Source organism: Canis lupus, chromosome 25 (assembly GCF_048164855.1).
Source record: "Canis lupus baileyi chromosome 25, mCanLup2.hap1, whole genome shotgun sequence".
In the NCBI taxonomy this organism is placed as follows: domain Eukaryota; kingdom Metazoa; phylum Chordata; class Mammalia; order Carnivora; family Canidae; genus Canis; species Canis lupus.
The window spans coordinates 16,354,707-16,377,640 of NC_132862.1; the positions used below are offsets into that span (position 1 = coordinate 16,354,707).

General features: G+C 35.8%; 1 protein-coding gene across 13 annotated transcripts in view; it reads right to left on the reverse strand.

The window, feature by feature from the left end:
• DNM1L (dynamin 1 like) overlaps positions 1–22,934 on the reverse strand; it is a 51,189-nt gene that overhangs the window by 1,915 nt on the left and 26,340 nt on the right. For 3 of the 13 annotated variants that reach the window (XM_072798401.1, XM_072798399.1, XM_072798407.1), the window contains 17 exons: positions 21,348–21,394; positions 20,881–20,952; positions 17,926–18,012; positions 15,768–15,930; positions 14,633–14,753; positions 12,811–12,942; positions 11,631–11,837; positions 8,683–8,803; positions 8,309–8,464; positions 7,973–8,062; positions 6,259–6,351; positions 3,833–3,889; positions 2,851–2,928; positions 2,499–2,531; positions 692–868; positions 416–525; positions 126–285 (listed from right to left, as the gene is read on the reverse strand). In XM_072798401.1, coding sequence (XP_072654502.1) covers positions 126–285; positions 416–525; positions 692–868; positions 2,499–2,531; positions 2,851–2,928; positions 3,833–3,889; positions 6,259–6,351; positions 7,973–8,062; positions 8,309–8,464; positions 8,683–8,803; positions 11,631–11,837; positions 12,811–12,942; positions 14,633–14,753; positions 15,768–15,930; positions 17,926–18,012; positions 20,881–20,952; positions 21,348–21,394 — 1,904 coding nt within the window. Of the gene's footprint in view, positions 1–125; positions 286–415; positions 526–691; positions 869–2,498; positions 2,532–2,850; positions 2,929–3,832; positions 3,890–6,258; positions 6,352–7,972; positions 8,063–8,308; positions 8,465–8,682; positions 8,804–11,630; positions 11,838–12,810; positions 12,943–14,632; positions 14,754–15,767; positions 15,931–17,925; positions 18,013–20,880; positions 20,953–21,347; positions 21,395–22,870; positions 22,910–22,934 lie in introns of all 13 variants that reach the window. The other 10 variants (XM_072798397.1, XM_072798406.1, XM_072798400.1 and 7 more) reach the window with 7 other exon arrangements.

A 22,934-nucleotide genomic window follows, 5' to 3' on the forward strand; every position in this document is an offset into this window, starting at 1 on the left:
ACCCCCGGAAAAAGATCAGCCATCATATGAAGACTACAGACCTCCCAAGGATCAGAATGCATTTTTAACAGTGTAATGTTTACATCTACCACCCAAGTGTGACGATTCAAAACCCTTTACAGTACCTTTAGCATGTCAGCTGCTTCCTTCCTGCGCTGTGCCATGTCCTCAGATTCAGTCAGAAGATCATCCAATAAGGATGACTTATACAGCTGTCCTACTAACTCACTCTGAAGAGTATCTTTCACATGATTAACCAAAAAATGCATTACTGCCTTTGGCACACTGCAAAACAAAACACAACAGATGATCCATTAATTTAGAATAAAAGCCTAAGTTTTAAAACACGTATTTTCAAAACAGATAATGGAATCATCAAGCAATATTAAATCTGATTTCATACTATAGTACTAACCTGTCCTGAATGTTCTTTCTGACGATAAGAAAATACGATTTGATAAGTCGTTCAATGACCTCACAATCTCGCTGTTCACGGGCAGATAGTTTTCGTGCAACGGGCACTGGCTAAACAGAGTGAGGGGAAGAAAAAATTTTTACTTTTGTGCCATTTTGAATCAGCAACATTTAAAAGTTCCAGAAGTTTTTGTGACTTTCAGTTCCTTTTGTCTTTTGAAGTGTTTTCCTAGCAATCTGGTTATCTTAGCAGTGTTCACCCATTTGCATGGCTTACCACATCCAGCAGATTTACAGCGTGGCCTTTTTGTGGACTCGCTGGCATAATTGGAATTGGTTTTGATTTTTCCTCAGCTAGTAACTCTTCAGCTTTGGAAGTTTTCAGCATTCCTCTCCAGTTGCCTGTTGTTGGTTCTTGACCACCATCTCCAACCCCACCACCACCAGCCGCGACCTGAAAAAAACACATTCCAAAACCTATTCCCGCTGTATCATATCTGACATTACCTAAAGTTCATTTTCTTTGACAGCAGTCAAGGAGAACACACATCCAGTACCCATCTGGAATTTCCTCTATTCAGACAGATAACAGTCAGAAAAAGATGGTAGGTGGCATCTATAACTGGAACCCTGAGCTATCATAAACAAGAGGTTTTGTTGTCATTTCTTTGCAAGCCTCAGCCAACAGATTTAGTTTTTCTTTATCGTTTGCTAACTTTAATATTCTTCCTCTTCTCCAACCCCTCTAACAGCAGATTGTGGGAAAAGCATAAACTGCCCTTAAAAACAAGAGTACTTATTAAAAGCACAAGGAAAAACAGCTGCCATTTAGCCTAATTTTTTCAAAGTAATCTCACACATTATTGAACTATGTATGATCTCTCCAGAGTTTTCTAAGTTGGCTTACATCTTTACTGGTCAACAAAATACCATAGAATAAAACTAATAAAACAAGAATACACTCACAATTCTTAGGCTGGCAGTGACTTTGAAGCTGCCTAAAATGTGGAAAGAAATCTAGTAATCACAAGTACTTTTGCAGCTTCTTTTCTAGGATAGCTGTTAGTTTATACAAGAAAGAATGTTTAGGATAATGGAAAAAACAGTAACTCATCAACATTTAAGAATAGTTTTAGATGCTCCTTAAAAAGATATTACAGAGTGTTATGGCAATTGTTAAAAAAAAAAATCAGCTTTCAAAACAAAAAGAACCTGGGGGTCAATTATAGGGTGATGAATGGTTAACTAGCCTTTTGGGGGTAATATCACTGTTTAATTTTTCCAAAAGTCAGTTTGGGGTATCATTCTGAATCAAAATACTGGCCCAGATTGCCTCAAATATGCTAGTTAAGATATGCCATAGCTCAATACAGGCAGTATATTTATACACTAATGTTAAAATGAGTAACTGTATCTTTAAACACCAGTGAATGATTAATGCTAGGAGTGAAATAAAACTTAAAGCAATAAATCCTCAGCACAGTGGGCTGAGAGAAGGTAAGACCTTTATAAACTTTTGAGGTTCAGAACCTTACATCTGGACAATTAAGTGAGGAAAGGAGCCAAAGACAGAAAAACCAGAAATAAGGATGGGTCTGAATGAGTCATTGATGATTTCATTTTCCCCAAAAAAAGATGATCAAAAATTGACAGTCTCAAGCGCTCGCAGTCCCTGTTTTGAATTTGCTTAAGCTGCCAAGGCACATGTTAAGCTACGTGTTTAGGGTGACAAGGCAAACCGCATGGAAGCACAAGAAAGCAGGAGAGGGTTATCCATTAGTACTGGACAGAGCTCAGAGCCTTTAAAGAGGAAATGTTCAAAAGTATTAACTTTCATCTCTGGAATCTCAATTCCCTACCACAATATTAAAATCAAAACTAGGAGAAAGCCTGTAGTTGTTATTTAAGGAAATGTTAAAACTAGAACTAATGCCATCTTAGAAGGGTTAGTTAGGTAAGAGAAACAAAAATGGAACACAGACAAGGAGCAGATGCTATGGTACAAACAGCTTCTCCAATGGTTTTGAAGACAGTGTTTCAATGAGAACCAAAGGTACATTTCCATTCTGAAGCAAGAGACTCACATTTTTAGTTTCTCTTCTGCTGTCCTGAATTAACTGTTAAAAGATATGTTAAAACATGCAGTTTAACAAGCAAAATTTAAATACCAATAGCCTGAATTTCAAAAGTGCAGGATAATTTCCTCTTTAAATTATTTTTGTGTGCATCTTTATTACAAGCAAAGGCATGTCAACAATAATTTATAAAGTATACGCTGTTATATAATTTAAGATTCCTATTAGAATGAAATGATTTAACCTTAGCACAACCTCCCACATTAATGTTCTGCTATTACTGTACAGTGTGGTGTCTCCAGATGATTATGTTGCACCAAACAACTAGGCATGCAGGCTTAGATTAAGAATCAGAACAGACCTTGCCATCAGCCTCAGCAGAAGCAGCAGGGGAGGGCTCCTGGGAGGCAGGTGCCAAAGCACTTGGAACTTTATAAGACTAAAGGCAAAAAATGCAGGGAAAGAAAATCAAGGATGCCAAAAGTGCATTCAGAAACGTTCTATAAATGTAAATTTTTCCTCTCTGTATCAAAATAGTAAAGTAACATGAGAAATAAAAGTAATTATGGGATAGAAAATTATGGCTTATTCGTATTTCTTATTGTCACCTTCGTTAAAAAACCTTCAGATGAATATCTAAGAAAAATCCAAATTCAAAAACTTCATTTTTATTTTTGGAATCTGGTAAGATCTTTTCTGGTAAAGAATTCAAGATAACACATTTGTATACACACATTTTAATCTATGCAACTGTTACAGAAAACCAAAACCTATTATGTGCACATTATCTTCTCTCCAAAATGCCTTGTTATAGTAAAGTCATTTCAACTAATTTTACAAAGTTGATAAAGTCACCATAAGCTTTGTTTCAAAAGCTCAATATTTTGGGGTGCCTGGGTGGCTCAGCTGGTTAAGCCTCTGACTACTCCCAGTTTCAGTTCAGGTCATGATCTGGGGGTCTTGAGATGGAGCCGCGTGTTGGGCTCTTCTCAGCCTGGAGTTTGCTTGAGATTCTCTCTCTCATTCTCCCTTGATCCCGCTCCCCCTCTCTTGTGTGCACTGTCACTCTCTTCTAAAATAAATCTTTTTAAAAAATAAATAAAAGCTTGGTATTTAAAATTCACCTTTAAGCATTTTTTCTAATGTTTTCAAGATACCATTATCTTTTACTTCAACCTATTTTTAAATAAACTTGCATATCTTCACCCAAACAATGAAACAGTTCCAATGAAATAGTAAAGGGAGACGAAGAAAAGACTATTCCTAGAACTGAGTAGTATTAAGGCTTACCAATCAATCCTTTGCATATTGGGAATATACTTTTAAAATACTGTTTTTTTTACCTTGTCTCGTGATACAGCTGAAGGTAATTCTCTTGCTAGCCTGTTTCTCCTTTGTTCCTATAAAACACAACCAAACCAAACCAAAGTGATTATCAGAGCACTGAGATGGAAGCCTACTAAAAAATGTTCAGCTGAATTGAAAAGTGTGGAATAACTTACAGTATATCCTCTCACTGTTGGGACTCATGCCACAATTTTATTTTAAAACAAACAAATCATTTAACCCAATGCTTCTCAATCTTTTTTTCTGCCCAACACACCTGAAGGATACAATATAACGTCAGTTATAGTGGCTCCCTGTACCAGGGATTCTCAATTGAGGGGCAATGGGCCGACATCTCTGCCTTTCCCACTAGGCGTCCATGGTTTCAGCTGTCCCCACATAAACGTGTGCATAAGCCTTCAGCACACCATGCGGAATCTTCTAAGCGCACAAATGACAGAAAACGTAAGCCTTTAAAAATCACTCTACCCTGCACACCTCTGTGTTAAATTCACACAATTCCCACCCACAAAACCCTGAATACTGTGGTAGAGGTTATCCTTTCAGGATGTTCCATTTCCTTTATTCTAAACTCTCCCAGAATAAAAGTAGAGAAAAACCTAATTTAACAGAATGACCACCCACTCTTCTAACTTGCTAATATCAGGTAACTGTTACAAAGCTTAAGAAAGTGGTAAGTTCAAATCAACAGGTAGTGAACACCTACTGTATGTCAAGCACCATGACCGGTGCAAGAGTGAAAACAGAAAGATGGAGGTGTTCACAGCTCTTTCCCAGGGAGTGACAAAGACCTAGGAAAGCATTTAGGTTAAATAAAGTCAAAATTGCTCCTAAGGAGCAACCATTTTATGAGCACTCTCAAACCTGCAAAAAAGACGTTAACAAAGCTTCCACTGTGATCTTCTTTTATATTTAAGATTTTCTTTTGACAGATACTTGGCTGATTTTCATTTTTCTCATGGGGAGAATCCAGTGATAAAAAAAAAAAAAATAGAGCAGACAAGAAAAATATGGGGATTTAACAACCTTCAGAATAAGGTTGTTACATATTGTACATATTGAAGAGGGACAGGACACAAAGCAAAACAGGAAAATCTAAAGCCCAGAAATTCTCATCCTAGTCCATTACCAACCAGTTATGACCTCAGCTGGCCCTGGACAATGGTCCTGGTTTATTTAACTTTGTTAACTGGACAGGTTACCAACTCTTTCTAAGCCCTCAGTTTTGTAGTCTGTTAACATTATCTAACCTTAAAAGGCTGTTGTAAAGATTACTAAGAATATCCAAATAATGTTCTTTGTCATGAATCATTAAAAACAGGGACATGCTCATTTGTTAAAAAAAAAAAAAAAAAAAACTTAGCTGAAATCATCATAAATGACCTTGTCAGTATCACAAAGTCCCATACATTAGTTTTCCATTGAAGGAGGTTTCAGTGTTACAAGAACTAAATCTTTATTCTAAGTGTCTACATGCTAATTTTTACATAATGGTTACCCAGTGCCCTTTCCAAGTGCTTTAAAGTGTCCATTTTGAATTTTTCTTTTCTGACACTGAGTCACCTCTGCTAAATAGCTATAAAATAGTTCCCTATACCTGTTACAAAGAGAAGGTGCTTGTTTCCACCAACAGTGCCCAGCAAAATAAGCACTAAAAAAATACTGTTACCATCTGTGGGCCTCAGACTCCTCATCTGTTTAACCAAGACTGAAGCCGATGACCCAGGGTCCCTTCCAGTTTCCAAATTACATGCTTAGAATTTTCTGTCCATCCATATGCATAAAAGGAAATTTTATAAAGAAGAGGACTCTTAAGGTCTTACTGGATTAACGAGTAAGCAGAAAAATTTACTGTTCTTGGATAAAAGTAGCCAAGAAAGAAAAAAACAGCATCTGGATAAATTGCTTTATCCACTAGCCTTGGCTCTGTGTGAGATCTTAAACAACTTGCAACATTCAACTCAAATGGGGAAAAAAAAGAGCTATGAAATGCAACCACCCCAGCACTGATGAAAATTTACTATTAATTAATTTAGGTGATTCTTGGAATGTTTCCTTCCCAGCTTTCAGAGCCAAATGAAAACTATTTTAAACACACTTAGTTTTGCACTCTTCAACCTGAATAAACTACAACAGTTACTGAAAGGGAGCAGGCAGGCAGTCCTTCAACACTAAATCAGTGAATCCCAGGTCCCCTCTGAATTACAATTGTGTAAACAGAAAATGAGAAAAATGCCTCCAGGTGGTTTTGACAATTAAATTTATGTAACAGTGTAATGCTATCATACTTCCTGGGATATGACAGACAATAAATGACGTAGCCTATGTATGTTTTATAGTTATCCCATGCTTGGTAAATTTGATACAACTGATTTACAACAGATTTTTTTCTCTCTAAAGAGACAATTCAAATGGTATTTACCTCTATATTATTGTTCATTAGCCCACATGCATCAGCAAAGTCTGGATGTTTTGTGTTGATATAAGCCAATTCAATCGCCACTAAGTTATGGACCTAGAAAAAAACAAAATTAGACTGTATACAAAAATACAGCGACCTAACTACTTTAGGAAACAAAACTTAGTAAACAGTTTTTAAAAAGACAGTATGGGAAACTGATGCCTAAATTAATAGTCAATAATTATACTCCCAACTGATACATGTTATGCCATATAATTTGCTCTATCTTTTGAATAATTTACATCTCAGCATCTAAGAATGCATTTCCAATCCCTTTAGAGGGAGGGGAGGAAGTGACCTTAAGGTAGTTAGAAGTACTTTGCTAGAGGAAAAAAAAATTCCCTGATGCAAACCTAAAGTTCCAAGACTTTACATAATTTTGCTACTAAACTCAGGTTCAGGGGCACCCGGGCAGCTCAGTGGTTGAGCATCTGCCTTTGGCTCTGGTCATGATCCTGGGGTCCTGGGTTCCAGTCCCACATCGGGCTCCCTTCAGGGGGGACCCTGCTTCTCCCTCTGCCTCTGTCTCTGCCTCTCTGTATCTCTCATGAATAAATAAAATCTTTTAAAAATAATAAAACCTCAGATGACCTGCTAATCCATTTCAAAGTTTCAGTTCAGTTTCAATAAGAAAACATTTCATAATCAGATATAAAAGCTGTTAACTTTGAGTAAAGGATACATTGAAAGACCTGAGATAATGACTGATTAGCCTTAGACACACAGTTTAAATATTGTATGTGGTCTGAAATCCTAATAACAATAATCAAAACAGGATAATAATCAAAAAGGAAAGTTGAAATTAATTTCCCCAGCATTGCAGAGAGATTAACTCCTTCAGCGGTCTGCCTTAACAAATTGGGTATTAGATGAGTACTAAAACATCAAGAACCAAGGTGAAAAGCATCTATTCAAATAAAATTCCAATGATTCTGTGCTGTCACTGGGTAGACACTGAGATCAGGCTAACCATATCCTGCTCCTCTCAGTCTGGGGGTTCCACTCGCTAGGGAAACCGCCAAACAGCAGCGCTCACATTCTGTACTTCCAGGGATGGTTTTGTACTCTTTGTAAACCTCCATGGGGACTCGCCACCATCCTGAGCCAAGGATCCAAATGCACTTCTAATGACCAGAAAGGGAAACAAAACACCCAGCCAACAAATAGAGACATAAGGCGATTTCAAATGCTTATCCCCTATTTTTGCCAATTTCAGCATTTTTAAGGATAGCAGTAACCCAGAAAAGAGCAGCAAGCAACCATGATATTACAGTGTTGCATCATCAAACAAGCAAACTACAAGTGGCCAAATTACCCTGATGTACTAGAGCTAAAATAGTTTGCCATATAAAAGCTCAGTTTACCGGGCCTGATTATTAAACTAATTTTCCATTAGATCAGTGGTGCTATATAGTATAGCAAAGCTAATCACAATCGTCAACACTTAACTCCATTCTTAGGAAAACCTAGAGCTGTAGGCTAACAGTGATTAAAATATGAAGAAAACTATACTTCATGCCAGAATTACTTGTGTCCTTTGAAATAAGAGTGAAGTTTACTTCTTTTTCTTCCCAATACACTGGAAAACATGGCTTAAACTCTAAAGTACTCCTATTGCTATACAAAAAAATTTCTTTAGTGGTTACCATGATGATTTGTGAAAATAGCAGCTCACCATTTCATTTGTAACAGGTAACCGCTTACGAAGAAGACAAGTCACTACTTCAACTATGGCATCATGAAGTTTAGGAAACCGCAACAATTCCTATAAATGATAGAAGAAAGAAAAATTTAACGGTCTACTTTGTTTAAAGGAAAATTAAATAATCACCAAAATACTGAATTAGATTTTAAGCAACATATAGCATTACACTTCAAATCACTTTCAGATATAGAAAAATGCAGATTTTTAACTTATTTTTAGCCCATCTTACATACTTCCTCCCAATCCACAAAACCACCACTTCCCGTCTTTTACTACTTAATCTGACACGTTACATTTCTCAGTTACCTGTGTACTATAATTGCTACAGTGCTGAATAATCCTTTGCATTTCCTCATGAACCAGTTCCACACAACGCAGGCTGGGTTCTTCCAGACGTTTGATTTGCCGCTTGACCAATAGCTCAAATGAAACTTCAGGCACAAACAAAGCAGGACGAGGACCCTAAAAAAATTTTTTGAGCTCTTATTATAGCTATATTAAATTTTAATTCTTCCCTAAGTTAAAATAAATCATGTTTTTTGGTATTTTTCATGAAAAGTGCTTCCTGATATTAAGTATGAGGGCAAAAATACAATTCCTTTAAAGATATAGCTAATGGGTTAAAAATTATAATAAATCCTTAACTTTTTAAAAAATTTCTAAAAGTTGAGCATACTCACAGTAGCATTTCTAATGGCAGTCAAAATGTCAATGGTGTTAAGGCCACCTAGTGGGTCAACAGATTCTAAAGTTCGCCCAAAAGTCTCATGGAAAATATAACATATCCTAGCACCACCGCATCTGAAAGGCAACGAAGTATATGGTTTCTATTATTATTAAAAGGGAAAGAAGCTACAAGTTAGAAGCCTTTCTATAAGCTTTTAAGGTCTTATTGTCTGATAAAGTCTCAGATAAGCAATTACTTTTAGATCATTTCCATGTGTTCTCAACTCCATTATGAACCAGTTTCTGTAATTTTTTTCTTTTAATGAAGAAGAGTCATTCCACAAAAGGCATCCATCACATGTATGTATTTGTTTGCATGCACACAGACACACATACAGAATAATGGTCTGTCCAAAAACATTAGGTAACTAAGAACTATTAAACATCTTTTCTCTGCCCTTAGTTTCCTTGACTATGAGCTTTTTAAAAGACAAGAAATGATATCTTGTTTATTTCTGTTTATTCACAATTTAGAGAAAAGATAGGCAAACTTTTCCTGTAAAGGGCCAGATAGTAAATAGTTTAGGCTTTTCAGGCCATATGGTCCCTGCCACGACAACTCCATTCAACTACTGAGCACAAAAGCAGCTATAGACAAAAATACAAACAAATAAGCGTAGCTGTGTTCCAGTAAAACTTATGCACACTAAAATTTGGATCTTAACATGTCATGAAATATTCTTTGAATATTTTTCAACCATTTAAAAATGTAAAAATCCTTCTTGGCCGATGGGCTACAGTTTTCTTCTGCTTTAAACAAATTAAATCTCTACTATCCACTACTTTCTTACCGTTGTCTAAGCAGAAGGTACCAACCTACATTATGTTAAGTGAAATAAGCCAGACACAAAAGACAAAGATTATATGATTCCCCTCATATAAAATATCTAGAATTAGCAAATTCATAGAGACAGAAAGTAAATTAGAGGTTACCAGAGACTGGAGGAGGAGGGAACAAAGAAATACAGAGTTTCTGTTGGGGTGATGAAAATTTTAGAAATAGACACCATCTGATGCTTAGACAATATTGTGACTGTAACCAAATGCTATTAAACCACACTTAAAAATGGTTAAATTATCCATTTGCCTCCAACCGATCCTTTCTCCAAATAATTTTCCATAATGATTAAAATTATCCTTCTAAAATGGGTACTCCTCTGACTGAAAGTGTTTTATTTTCTATGGCAGGAAGTTCTCTAAATTCTGAAGATATCTGACTTTCCACAATCTTGTTCTCAGATGCCTTTGCTGCCTAACTGCCTGCTATGTCCTGCCACCGTACATGCCATTCCCCAAATACACCTTTTGCATTATTCTTTGCTGTCCCAAAGCCTAAAACACTCTTCTACTTATTGCTTCCCTATATCCTATTCAGAGCCCAACCTGAACACATTCTTAACTATGGCACTTACCCAGTCTCTCAGAGAAATGTAAATGATCTCTCCTCAATGTTTTAAGGCTTAAATGATTACACAGATATCTGCTTTATTAACTACTTATAAAATTCCCCATATAAAAAAAATTCCCCATATATAAGCACTTTTCCAGATATGCAGTATATTAAATAAGTATTTAAATAAAAATACTTGATTATACACCTGTTTGCCACTGAATCATGCCTTGTGTTATCTTATTCTACCTTACCCACTAAGTGCTTCAAAGGCTCATCTTAGTAATCTGTATTTCCCCTCAATATGCCATATGTTTATATATATAATATATATAATATTATATATTAATATTATATATATTATAATATGACTAACCATTCACCAATTAATTAGTAATTAGTTAAATACTGTCTTTACAGAATTAACTCACATAACAGGCCACCTGTGTCACACAAAAGTACACAGAATACACATACCAATGTGTGTATAATTTCACAAGTGGTAAAATCTGAATAAGCTCTGTGGGCTGTACCCTTGGTCCATTTTCTCATTTTGTTTCTGTACTACAGTTATGCAAGATGTCAACACTAGGGAAGATGGGGTGAAAGATTAACAGGACCTAGGAAGGCATATTTATTCGCAACTTCCTGGAAGTCTATAATTATTTCAAAATTAAAAATTTTTTTTTAAGTGAGAGTTCAGATAAATGAACATTCTTACATATTGCTAACAGTAAAACAATATAATCCACTAACAGTATGGCAACAGGAAGGGATTTTTAGGATGTTCTCCCTTTGATATAGTAATTCCATCCTAAGAATTTAGCCTAAGGGTTTACTCAGATTCATGCCCCCAAAATAGTCGATCAAAACACTGTTTATATTTAAATGAAACTATCAGTAGTAGGGTACTGGTTCAAGACATTAGGGTGTATCTAAAAAGCAAAATACTATGTAAATTTTAAGATTGGTAATAGAAATGTACAATTAATATTAGTTGTTTGTGACACAATGATTTAAAGGAATGATTCCAAAACAGCATGATAGTGTTTTGATCTGATTTTTGAAGATGTGTAATACAGGCATTTATAATATTTTATCATTGCATTGAAAAACGTCTAAGTTCGTGCCAAAATTAGCAGGGATTATTTCTGGATAGTGGAATTAAGTCATTTTGTCCTTCTGTTCTTTTTGTCTGCATTTTCTTTTTTTTTCCCCATGAAAAATCAGTGTGTCTATTAAAGAGACAAATATTTAAAAAGTTAAATTATCAATTATATGTAAATGCTTATCAAAGTCTTGTCTAAAAAAAAAAACAAATTTACTGTGCTTTACCTAGTTTACAAAGCATTTTAACACATATGTCAGACAGCATCCTATTATTTCTGCAAAACACTATTCTGCAAATAACAAATCATGATCAGAAAATCTCAGAGTTAAAGTCACTGTTACAAAAGCAAAAGTAACCCAGCAATTCAGATAAGCAAACCCATAGAGAAATGTTTTACTTACAGCTCTGAAGTTTCAATATATTTTGCAGTTCCTTCAATAGTGTTACAATATTCTGTGGCGAATTTGGTGATAAGCTGGAGCAGAGTAGCACTTTTATCGTCGACCGGCTCACCATAGCTATTGAGGAGAGACTGATACTGGGCAGCTAGAACATTTATCCTGGTTTTCAGCTCTGGTAAGCAATCTCTGATGTGATGCATCAGTAACCTAACAAAGGTCAGAAAGAAAGGATTCTTACAGTAAAGCTGTGTATTCTGAAGACCCAAACAGGTCAAATTTTTAATGTGCCAATAATGGTAAAAGCTGTCAAATAATTTGTCCTGGCAGGAAATAAAGCAATATTAGGCTGGAAGTAAATGCTTAGTGTGAAAAAAAGACACGATGATACTTGAGCCCACACTTTTTACATTTTTCAGACTAAGTAATCATTTTCACTGTGCTGAGTATCCACAGTAAAACAGAAGTCAGAAATCAAAATTATGTAGATAGAATTATACTGAGTAGCTTACTTTCTATGAGGTAATTGTAATTAATATAAAAATAATTTTTTCAATTTATATCTGGCTCTCTAGCAATCGCTACAATTTGATGGGTTGAACACGAACAAAGAACTTAGTCAACACTTTTTAAATTTGCCTTCAACCCCAACTTATTAAGATCCAAGTCCATGAGCCTTTATTTAAGGAATACGACAAAAGTAAGAGAAAACAACTTTCATTTCAGTCATTTACAAATCATCTAGAAAGCTTTTCCAGTCCCTCTACCATCAGTGGGTATTAAGGATTCAAGGTATATACTTTAAATTCTTTTTATGGATAAGAACAGAAGACATCCGAAAATAACAATTGGTTATGTAAAAAATAGGCATTTTAATTTAGTTCCTGAAACCCCAAGGGGAAATTAGTCATCTGCTATTTAGTTCTATTATCAAAAGAGTAGACTGTCAAGAACTTCATAATTAAGACATTTTAAAATTCCCTTGAGCACTCCTAGACTACATAATTTAATGCCAGTCACCTGAACAGAAAGACATCTATCTACATTACAAGAACCTACTGTACAAGAAACAAAACATGAAACTGTACACACAAAAATGTTATGAAAAGGAACTAAAAATGAGAGCTCACAGACACCTATTGCCAAACCAAAAGACCATATTTTCCAAGAGTAAAAACGTTACCTGTTTAAAGTCCTAGCAAGATACTTTGTTCCATTTCTGTTAGCCAGAGATGGGTATTTCTTTTGAAGGAAAGCATATTCATCACGGATTGAATCAGTTACACTCTTCTTATTGTTAATGTCTAGTTGGCTCCTAAGGTTGAAAAATAACAAACTGTTTAACTAAAGTCAATTGTGGTCCTCTACATACCTTAGATGATGATGGTAGTAGCACCAGACATTGCTTGTAATGCCTGATATGGATTGTGTTATCTAATTTTTGCAGTAATTCTTGCAGTAGGTATTATCCCATTTTACAGCACAGGAATTGATGCCCAGGGACATTAACCTACACAAGATCACATGTTAAATACTTCCACCGAGATTCAACCTGTGACTTGTAAGTAATACCTGAATAGTTTAGGCCTCACTGTTACCATTAACTACTGCCAAAAGCAGCAGTCTGAAGTAACAGGGTAGACAAGTGAAAAAAAAGTATAAATATGATAACCAGTAGTATATTTTATCCATATACAGGTATCTAATTTCTATCAAAAATAATTAACTTCAAGAGCAGTCATTTATAGATGCAAGTCTTACACCATGAAATGGGAGGGGGCAGATTAAAAAAAAAAAAAAAAAGCCAAACTATGGATAAGATAGGACATACAAAGCAGACAACTTAATTGTAATGGACCCTGGGTATCACTTTAGTAAAAACAGTTTCATTTTAAAAGGCCTGAGATTTAAAGATGTTAGCTGGCATTTAAATCCACATTAAAGGGGTATCTGGGTAGCTCAGTTGGTTAAGTGTCTGTCTGACTTTGGCTCAGACTCATGATCTCAGTCTCCCTCTTCCTCTTTCAAACAAATAAATAAATCTTTAAAAAATTTAAATCCACATTACATATCTAGTTTATGGACAAAGCAGGAGTAGAACCCAGATCTCATGTTCATTTCAATGCTTCCTACTTTATAAAGGCTTTGGACTAAAGATCTTCATTTGAAATCTTTCACATGTGCGTTTGGTGGATGTATAGCTTGAGTCTTCTGATTATAAAATAAACATCATCCCCTACCCTCACAAAGATGTTATAAGGATTCAAAGAGCTACCATTTGGAAACTGCTAACAGAAGAGGATCTAAAATATAATTAGACACTCAACAGGAGTTTCTTTTCTATAATTTTTAATACCAGCTATTTATGATTAGGATACCTTTAATAAAATTTCTCCAAGTCATTCTGGTAATTAAAAAGGATCACTAATACGAGAGGTGTTAAACCAGTTTATTAAAATCCTACCACCTTATTACAGACTCTGTCTCGAATGTGTACAAACTAAATAATACTTTTTTTTTTCTCTTCCAGTGCACTCCTCATATATAACATAATAGGCAGAAATTTTTCAAGCCTGGCTATTAAATTTTCTTCCATTTTATGGACTGCTTACTTTAAAAACACTTTCCATTACAAATACCCATAGGAGGCTTTCGTGAATCTCTCTCCTCTCTTCAGAGTAATAAATTCCTAGCAATACCAAGATTATATAAAAGGGAAAAAGAGGGATAATATCACATTTTAAACTGCTTTTTAAAATTCAGATTTGCGGGCGCCTGGGTGACTCAGTCGGTTAAGCATCTGCCTTCGGTTCAGGTCATGATCCCAGGGTCCCTGTTCAATGGAAAGCCTGCTTCTCTCTCTTCCTCTGCCTGCCACTCCCCCTGCTTGTGCTCTTTCTCTGTGTCAAATAAATAAATAAACTCTTTTAAAAAAATAAAAATAAAATTCAGATTTCCTTTGAAATGGGAATGCTGCAATTCTTATCCCATTCTTGATTGCTAACCTGTTAACTACTCCAATTATTCCAAGTTTGACTGGTATAACCCTTCCCATCAATACATCCATGGCATCAGTACCCGCATCCATGAGGTCAAGTTTAGTGATTACAGCTAAGGTTCTGCGACCTGGTAAATGCAAAAAACAAAAAACAAAAGAAGAAAATGATCCATTAAATAAAGCTATTAGGTATTAATAAGGAAAAATCCTCATCTATTAATCCCTCCTTAACATTATCTCTGTCATTTTAGTAATGCTTTTCTGACCTTTGCTTACAAATACTTTTTAAAAACTAATTATAGGGGTACCTGGGTGCTCCTGTATGAAGCAAAGCTACATTTATTAGCAGCAATAATAACTAATCCCTGCAAGCTGCCATTTTATATAAAGAAATGCACACCACAGCATTAGTCAAATATCATACACTGACCCACAGTATGAACTAAAATAGGACTTACAAACATAATCCTTAGAGTTATAAATGCTTCTTAAAAGGATTTTACCTTTATTTCTAAGAATTTCCTCTGCCCTGTCTAAATGTTTTCTACCTCTGCAGAATGTAGGTAACACAATCATCTACAATGATTATGAGAGTTAATAATTCTTAGAAGTCAACCATTTGGGATCCCTGGGTGGCGCAGCGGTTTGGTGCCTGCCTTTGGCCCAGGGCGCAATCCTGGAGACCCGGGATCGAATCCCACATCAGGCTCCCAGTGCATGGAGCCTGCTTCTCCCTCTGTCTGTGTCTCTGCCTCTCTCTCTCTCTCTGTGACTATCATAAATAAAATAAAAAAAAAAAAAAAAAATTAGAAGTCAACCATTTAAAAATCTAAATCATTTTATTTATACAAAACAAGTCCTCTTTACAAAACCATCTTATAATTTTAAAATCATTAGGCAACCATTACAAATATGGATATTATGTCAAGTGCTTTTGCCTTGTCTATATAGCAACTAACCCATTAAAGTTTAATTTCCATCAGAATTTCTATTTGTAATTATAAGCAAAATAGGAACGCATTATTTTTTAAATCTTTATTTATAGCTAGAGAAATTACTTTTAAAAATTAATACTCCTTTCTTGAGGGTAGATTTACCACTGTTAATCAAGGATCTCATTAAATATTAATATCTGTCCTTACCATCTGGATCTACCTCTCTTGAAATCTTAAGTGCCTCTGATGTTGCCATATCTGTATTAGCAGCAGTGACAGCAAGGATGATGGAATTTGGATTACTGATGAACCGAAGAATGAGCTCTCTGATCTGAAGCTCGATATCCTTAGGTTGATCACCTACAGGCACCTGAACCGAACAGATGAGCAAGGAACTAATAATAAAAATCAACTCAGCTTCCCCCCCGCCAATTTAATCTACAGAATATAGGTATTACTCCATTCACAGATAGTTAAAATGAAGAACGTATATAGTACTAGCATTATATATGAATTTGGTAGTATTAAAGTCTCAAAACATATTTCTTGCAAATATCAAAAGTTTACGTGTAAAGGATTGGTCAATGCCCAGAAGCAAATCCATTCGTTCATTCAATTAGCAAGTATTTATTGGCAACCTACTATAATTCAGGCACTGTTATACATCAGATGTCACAGTAGTGATTTAAAAAAAAAAAAAAAAAAAAGACCAAGATTCCTGTCTTCATTAGGTTTATATTTTAGTGATGAGAAGTAGCTAATAAGCAAATACATATATATAGTATCTAGGTGGTGGCAGAGCTATGGAAAACCTTAGCAGAACAAGGAGCTAGGGAGTGATCAGATAAGGTTATACTTTTAAATAATTACTTTAGGATTATGCTTTTAAAAAGAGAAATGAGGGAAAAAGTCACTCAGATAATGACATTTAAGAGAATGAGCAGAAACTAAAGGAGATAAGGGAGAAGTACATGCAGATATCTGAGGGAAGAATATTCCAGCACAATGAATAGTAAGGGCAGAAAACTCGAACAGAAAGAGTTAGAATAACAGGGATATTTTAAATCACTTTTAAGAACTTAAGCTTTTATTGTGAATGAAATGAAAACCCACTGGAGGGATCCCTGGGTGGCGCAGTGGTTTAGCGCCTGCCTTTGGCCCAGGGCGCGATCCTCGAGACCCGGGATCGAATCCCACGTCAGGCTCCCGGTGCATGGAGCCTGCTTCTCCCTCTGCCTGTGTCTCTGCCTCTCTCTCTCTCTCTCTGTGACTATCATAAATAAATAAAAATTAAAAAAAAAAAAAAAAAAAGAAAACCCACTGGAGATTTTGAGCCAAGGAATGACATAATCTAATTTCCACCTTAATAGCATCATTCTGGCTGCTTAAGAATAAAATTATGAGGAAGACCTATTAGGAGGGCTATTGTAGTAATCCAGCTGATAGGATAGTGGCTAGATCAGGACGGTAGCTACAAATTTGTAAGATAAAATGGAGTTCTGGATAGATTTTAAATGTAAGGAAAACCAAAAGGAGGGGATCCCTGGGTGGCTCAGTGGTTCAGCGCCTTCCTTTCGCCCAGGGTGTGATCCTGGAGTCCGGGGATCGAGTCCCACATCGGGCTCCCTGCACGGAGCCTGCTTCTCCCTTTGCCTATGTCTCTGCCTCTCTCTCTATGTCTATCATGAAAAAATAAATAAAAATATTAAGAAAAAAAAGAAAAGAAAACCAAAAGGATCTTCTGAGAAAGTAGGGTGTGGAATAAAACGTGTCATGTCAAGGATGACTACAAACTTTTTGGCCTAAGAAAGAAGAAAGTTGCCATTTATTGAGGTGGTGGAGACTACAGAAGTATTAAGTAAGATTGAGGGAATAGGTAAGAAATTTAGCATGAGACACATAAAGTTTGCCTATTAGACACTTCAGTGTACGTGCCAAATAGAGAGTTGGGATATACAAGTCTGGAGATGTTTAAATGCTGTCAGCATACAGACATTCATATATTTAAAGCCATAGTTTGGATGAAATCAATGGTGTGGCGGGGAGGGTAGTGTACCCAACTGACAAGAGGTCTAAAAATAGCTCTGGGCACTCACTGTGGAAACACTGGGAAGATAAGAAACCAGCAAAAGAGACAGAGAAGGAGTGGCCAGTAAGACTGGAGAGAAACCTGCAGAGTATGGTATCCTGGAAACCAAGTAAAGAAAATATTTCAATGAGAAGGGAGGGCTGGACTATATTCAATGCTGCTAATAGATCAACTGGGGGGGGGGGGAAGCTGATTATTCTCATAAGGTCAAGCAAAAACGACCACAATTGAAAACAAATATGACCAAATCCACAATGAGTAACAACTAATCTTTACCTTGGTCATTCCTGGCAAATCCACAAGTGTCAGATTGACAACATTGGGTGAAAAAATCTTAAGATGAATTGGCTCAGGGCTTACTCCCTAAAAATAAGTTTTAAAATATATTAAAATCACATTAAAATTTCAGTGAAATATAAATTGCTAAAGTATACCTCACTTCAAGCAGATAGACATTAGATGCTTTTAAGTATGAATTAAACTATGAACACTTAAACAATCAAAACCTGAGGAAACACATCAAGTAAGGCAGCCAGCCAATATAGCAGGTGATAATCTTATCCAATTCTGTAACATCGATATACAAAAATTTATTTCCCCTGCATTATTTTACATTCTTGTCTCTTGATTCTGAACAGATACAACTTCTTAAATATGTTTAATAGACTTAGTGCTGAACTAAAGAAAACTGTATCACTATCCAAATTTATGAGGTTGAGTAGACAGTGAGGCATGGGCAAACAAGTTATCCATTTCAACTTGGTTCCTAATCTTTGACTATCAAGTAGCAAGAGTGTGTATTTTAAGAGATTCTTCAGAAAATTTACCTAAATCTTCAGATCCCTGAATTCAAGTAGTAAGAATCCGGATAATGAGAGATAACCTCTATTTTCTCTCCCCTGGACTGAGATTATTTATTATACAGACTGCCTTCTCTTCACCACTAGCCCTCTAAAAATTTTGAAGCTGAGCCAGCTACAAGTTAAAGGGCACACAGAAAATATGCATAACTTGTCTTTGCACATGCCCTTAAATGTCCTTTTCTCTTACCTACTTTCTATCTTCTTTCATTAATCCATTGAAAATTCTAACTTCCCAGAAAGCTTTTTTGGAACATCCTTTACTTTGAGATATATTGGGTTACTCCAAACTACTTTTCTACCTCAAATACACCAGTGTTCAAAGTCATATGCTGATATTCAGCATACCTACCTAGGTTGTGTGCTTCTTAGGCATTCCCTTATCATGTTTAATACAAAGCTTTGCTCAACTGCTTCTATAATTCCAATCTCACAGATATTTTAAATCCTTCAGGGTCTTATGTTAGGCATATGAAATCATTTAGATATTTGTACATATAAAATTACTTACATAAGATCAAAGTATTTACTTCATTACAAATATGACTTAGGAAAGAAGAGACTTTTCACAGATTTGGGGGTAGGGGACTTCTCATCCTTTGGACACTGTGGGTAAGAAAACCTGCTAGGTAAGTATATCACATCCCCACCATAAATTAAACATCTTGTTGGTATACAGACTATCTTTCATGACATTCAGTTTAATGTAACTAAAACTTTCTGAAACACTAGTCACATCCACTCAATTCTAGCCCTATGTGAAATTACCACCAATTCCTAAATTCAGTAAATCCATAGGGATGCAGGAGAATTCAGATTGGTATTATGATTAATAATACCCCCAAAGTCAAAATTATCCCTGAAAACAGTTACAGGACCAAGGAGAAGCTAATCTAGTTTCTTGCCACTTTTTCTACCTCTTCTTTTTACAACACAATTGTTAGAAATTCAGGAAAGTATGGTAGCAGCAGCAGCAACTCAGTTACCAGTTCAATAACGAACAAAGCTTAGTCAGTCAGAGAGATAATCTCCTTACTAGGCATAAAGAATTGATACGGCTCCAAAAACGCCTGTCAGGACAACCTCTCTAGCACAGCATCTGGCAGATTAAAGGGCTCAATGAATACTTGAATATTCTGGGTTATGGCCCACTTGTGGGATTAAAGGGCCTCTGGAGGGCAGCCCCAGTGGCTCAGTGGTTTAGTGCTGCCTTCAGCCCAGGGTATGGTCCTGGAAACCATTCAGTCCATCAGGCTCCCTGCATGGAATGGAGCCTGCTTCTCCCTCTGCCTGTGTCAGTGTCCGCCCCTCCAGCACCCCCGTCTCTCATGAATAAATTAAATCATTAAAAAAATAAAAAATAAAGAGCCTCTGGATAATACAAGAATGGAGATTTTTAAAAAAGGGGGGGGAGGGAACAGAGAATGGTAGCAAGAATAAAAAAAGAGAAAACAGAAGCATTTATAGGAAGCAGTGACAGTGCCTGTGTCAGGTTAATGGCATGTTAGACACCAAATTTACTTTAAATTCTCACAATGTTAGAAAACAGGAAAATAATTAAGCTGCTAACACTGGTTTTCATTTTCACTGAAAAAAAGCCTCTATCCTTATTATTAGGTAAGAAAGAAAGTTCTTGGGCCAGCCCGGGTGGCTCAGCGGTTTAGCACCGCCTTCAGCCCAGGGCATGATCCTGGAGACCTGGGATCGAGTCCCACCACATCAGGCTCCCTGAATGGAGCCTGCTTCTCCCTCTGCCTGTGCCTCTGCCGATCTCTCTCTATGTCTCTCATGGTTAAATAAATAAATTGTTTAAAAAAAAAAAAAAAAAGAGGGATGCCGGGGTGGCTCAGCGGTTGAGCATCTGCCTTCGGCCCAGGGCTGATCCCCGGGTCCTCGGATGGAGTCCCACATCAGGCTCCCTGCATGGCGCCTGCTTCTCCCTCTGCCTGTGTGTCTGCCTCTCTCTGTTTCTCATAAATAAATAAATAAAATCTTTAAAAAAATAAAAATAAAAATAAATTAAAAAAAAAGAAGAAGGTTCTTCAAACTCTCAGAAGCTACACAATGCCTCTTGAATTAGAGTACAATCAATCTGTTAGGAAAAGGTAATTTATTATAGCTGTATTAAATAGAAAAATTATGTAAGTGGTATGTACATCACAAGATCAAGAATAAGCATCTAAATGAAATATCTGGCAGAACATAAAAGCTCTAAGAAACAAAAGGGATTTAAGTTTTTACGTCTTTGTGAAAATCTCCATTAATTTCAAATTCCAAGACTATGAATTTACAATGCCCATCATACATTACATACAGAATACTGTGAATGATATATTTACTTTTATATGTTCTAGCTCTAAAAAATGCCTACCTTATTATTTCCTGAAATCCTTTCTGTTTCATTTTCAATTTCTTGCCGAATTTCATCAAAATCTGTGTAAAGCTGAAAATTATTGAAACAAAAAAGCACAACACTCATAGTAAGATCAACAGTTCTTAAGCAAGGAGTCAATAAATTTCAAGGAGGCCCATGGATCTGCTTAAGAGAATTAGTAAATACTAATATACACATGTATTTGCTGAGCCAAGGAGTTTTATATGAGCTTTTCAAAGCTGCTTGATCCCACAACAATTAATTTCCAAATTACAGTAAGACTCAACTTAATGTGTTTTCCAAATAAACTGCTATGGTTAGACATGTTACCAAGATAATATTTATTTTACAAGGAGCAGTTGCTTCAAGTTAACATACTACATGATAAGAAATGATCAACTATCTGTACAAAAAAAATTTTTCAGCATGTTATTTCTTCATAATATTCTTGTGTGACTGATTACCTTATTTTTGGTGTGAAGAAATTTACCCCATTCTTCTGCTTCAACCCCTGGAAAAAGAAAAATTCCATTTATTGGAAACTATGGCAATTACCTTTTTATCTTAGGAATTCAAAAAGGCAACATAGTATCATTTGTTTCTTTTTGCCACTGATAAACAGTATTTTAGGATCTACTAAATTATATTTTCGTATTTTAAAAACTGTATCCTATATTTCAAAAAGTGACTATTTTCAGAGTTACTCCCAGGTCTTCCTTTTGAAATCTAGATCTGAAACCTAGATTCTACAAATAAAATTGTTCACTTCTCTTCATATTCTGTATGTAATTATATCAGAGTAAAAATATATGCTTTGTTTTTAAATATCTTACACATAAAGCAGTTTATATGAGGAAAGTAACTCAAGCAAATGGCTAAAAGAAGAAAAACTAAGAATCCTACTGAGTAATGCGAAAAGCACATATAATAGATTTCCACATGTAATTCAAGGTAAAAATTTGCAATATGTGAATGAAACAGATATTAAATCCATTTTGTTTCTAATTTGGTTTCCTACTGGTTACCTATAAGTCACAATTTATTGTTCCTTTAAAGAGTTCTCTCAGTAGTGCGTTATGTAATTTATATGCACTTTCAAGGTGATTTCCCACCCCACACCCCCGGGGCCAAGACTATGTTTTCCCTTGGAAGTGAAGGTTGGAAAGAAATGAAATGAATGTATGTTGGGGGGAGAGGGAGGCGGGTAGAGACAGACCTATCATAACTATTGTATGAAATCGCTACTCTACAGGAGTTTCCAGTAATAGGTCTGTCCTTCCTGTACTTGCTGAAAAAAAAGGAAAATATATTCACTGTAGCCACTGTTTTCAAGGGGTCTAAATCTTGGCGAGCAAATTTTGTTCTAGTTTTCTCAGAGAAACTGGACATGTTTAATTGTAGAAAGATAACCTAATTGCCTTCCCTAAGCACAGCTATTCTGCTTTTGCCAAATTTAGAGTTTTAAATATCTTAATGACTGAGTTTATGAATAATGCATATCAGCCACTGAAATCAAAATAAAAATGACTAAAGATATTCAAATAAATATTGAAGAAAAGGTGATTTGATCTTTGGTGGAAATAAGGTAAATAAAACTGGATCCTTTTTGCAAGTAAAATGCTCACCTACTTGAAGCTTAGTACCTTCTTCCAAGAAGTCTCATTGGAGGACTGGAGTAATCTAGGTGAACAGAACTCAAAGAGGAGGTACTACATACCAAAGGGGTGTTTTAAATTTACCTTATCGTATAAAGGAGGCCTGGCTTAACAAGCATGTTTTTGAAAATAAAAATAAAATACATTCACCACCAAAAAAAGCCTGCATTCTGATGCAATGCCAAAAGGGAACAAGAACCACCTGCAATCAATCAATGTGGATAGGCAAATAAAAATGGAAGAAAAATAATGCACACAGCCTGTAAGAGTACATAGCACACATGCAGGCATACTAGAAAAAGAAGGGCCAAAAACAAATGGATAAAGGAAACCTTTAGAAAGGTGTCTTGAGTTTTTCCATGTAGCAGGGTCTGTAGTTAAAGAGAAACAGCACAG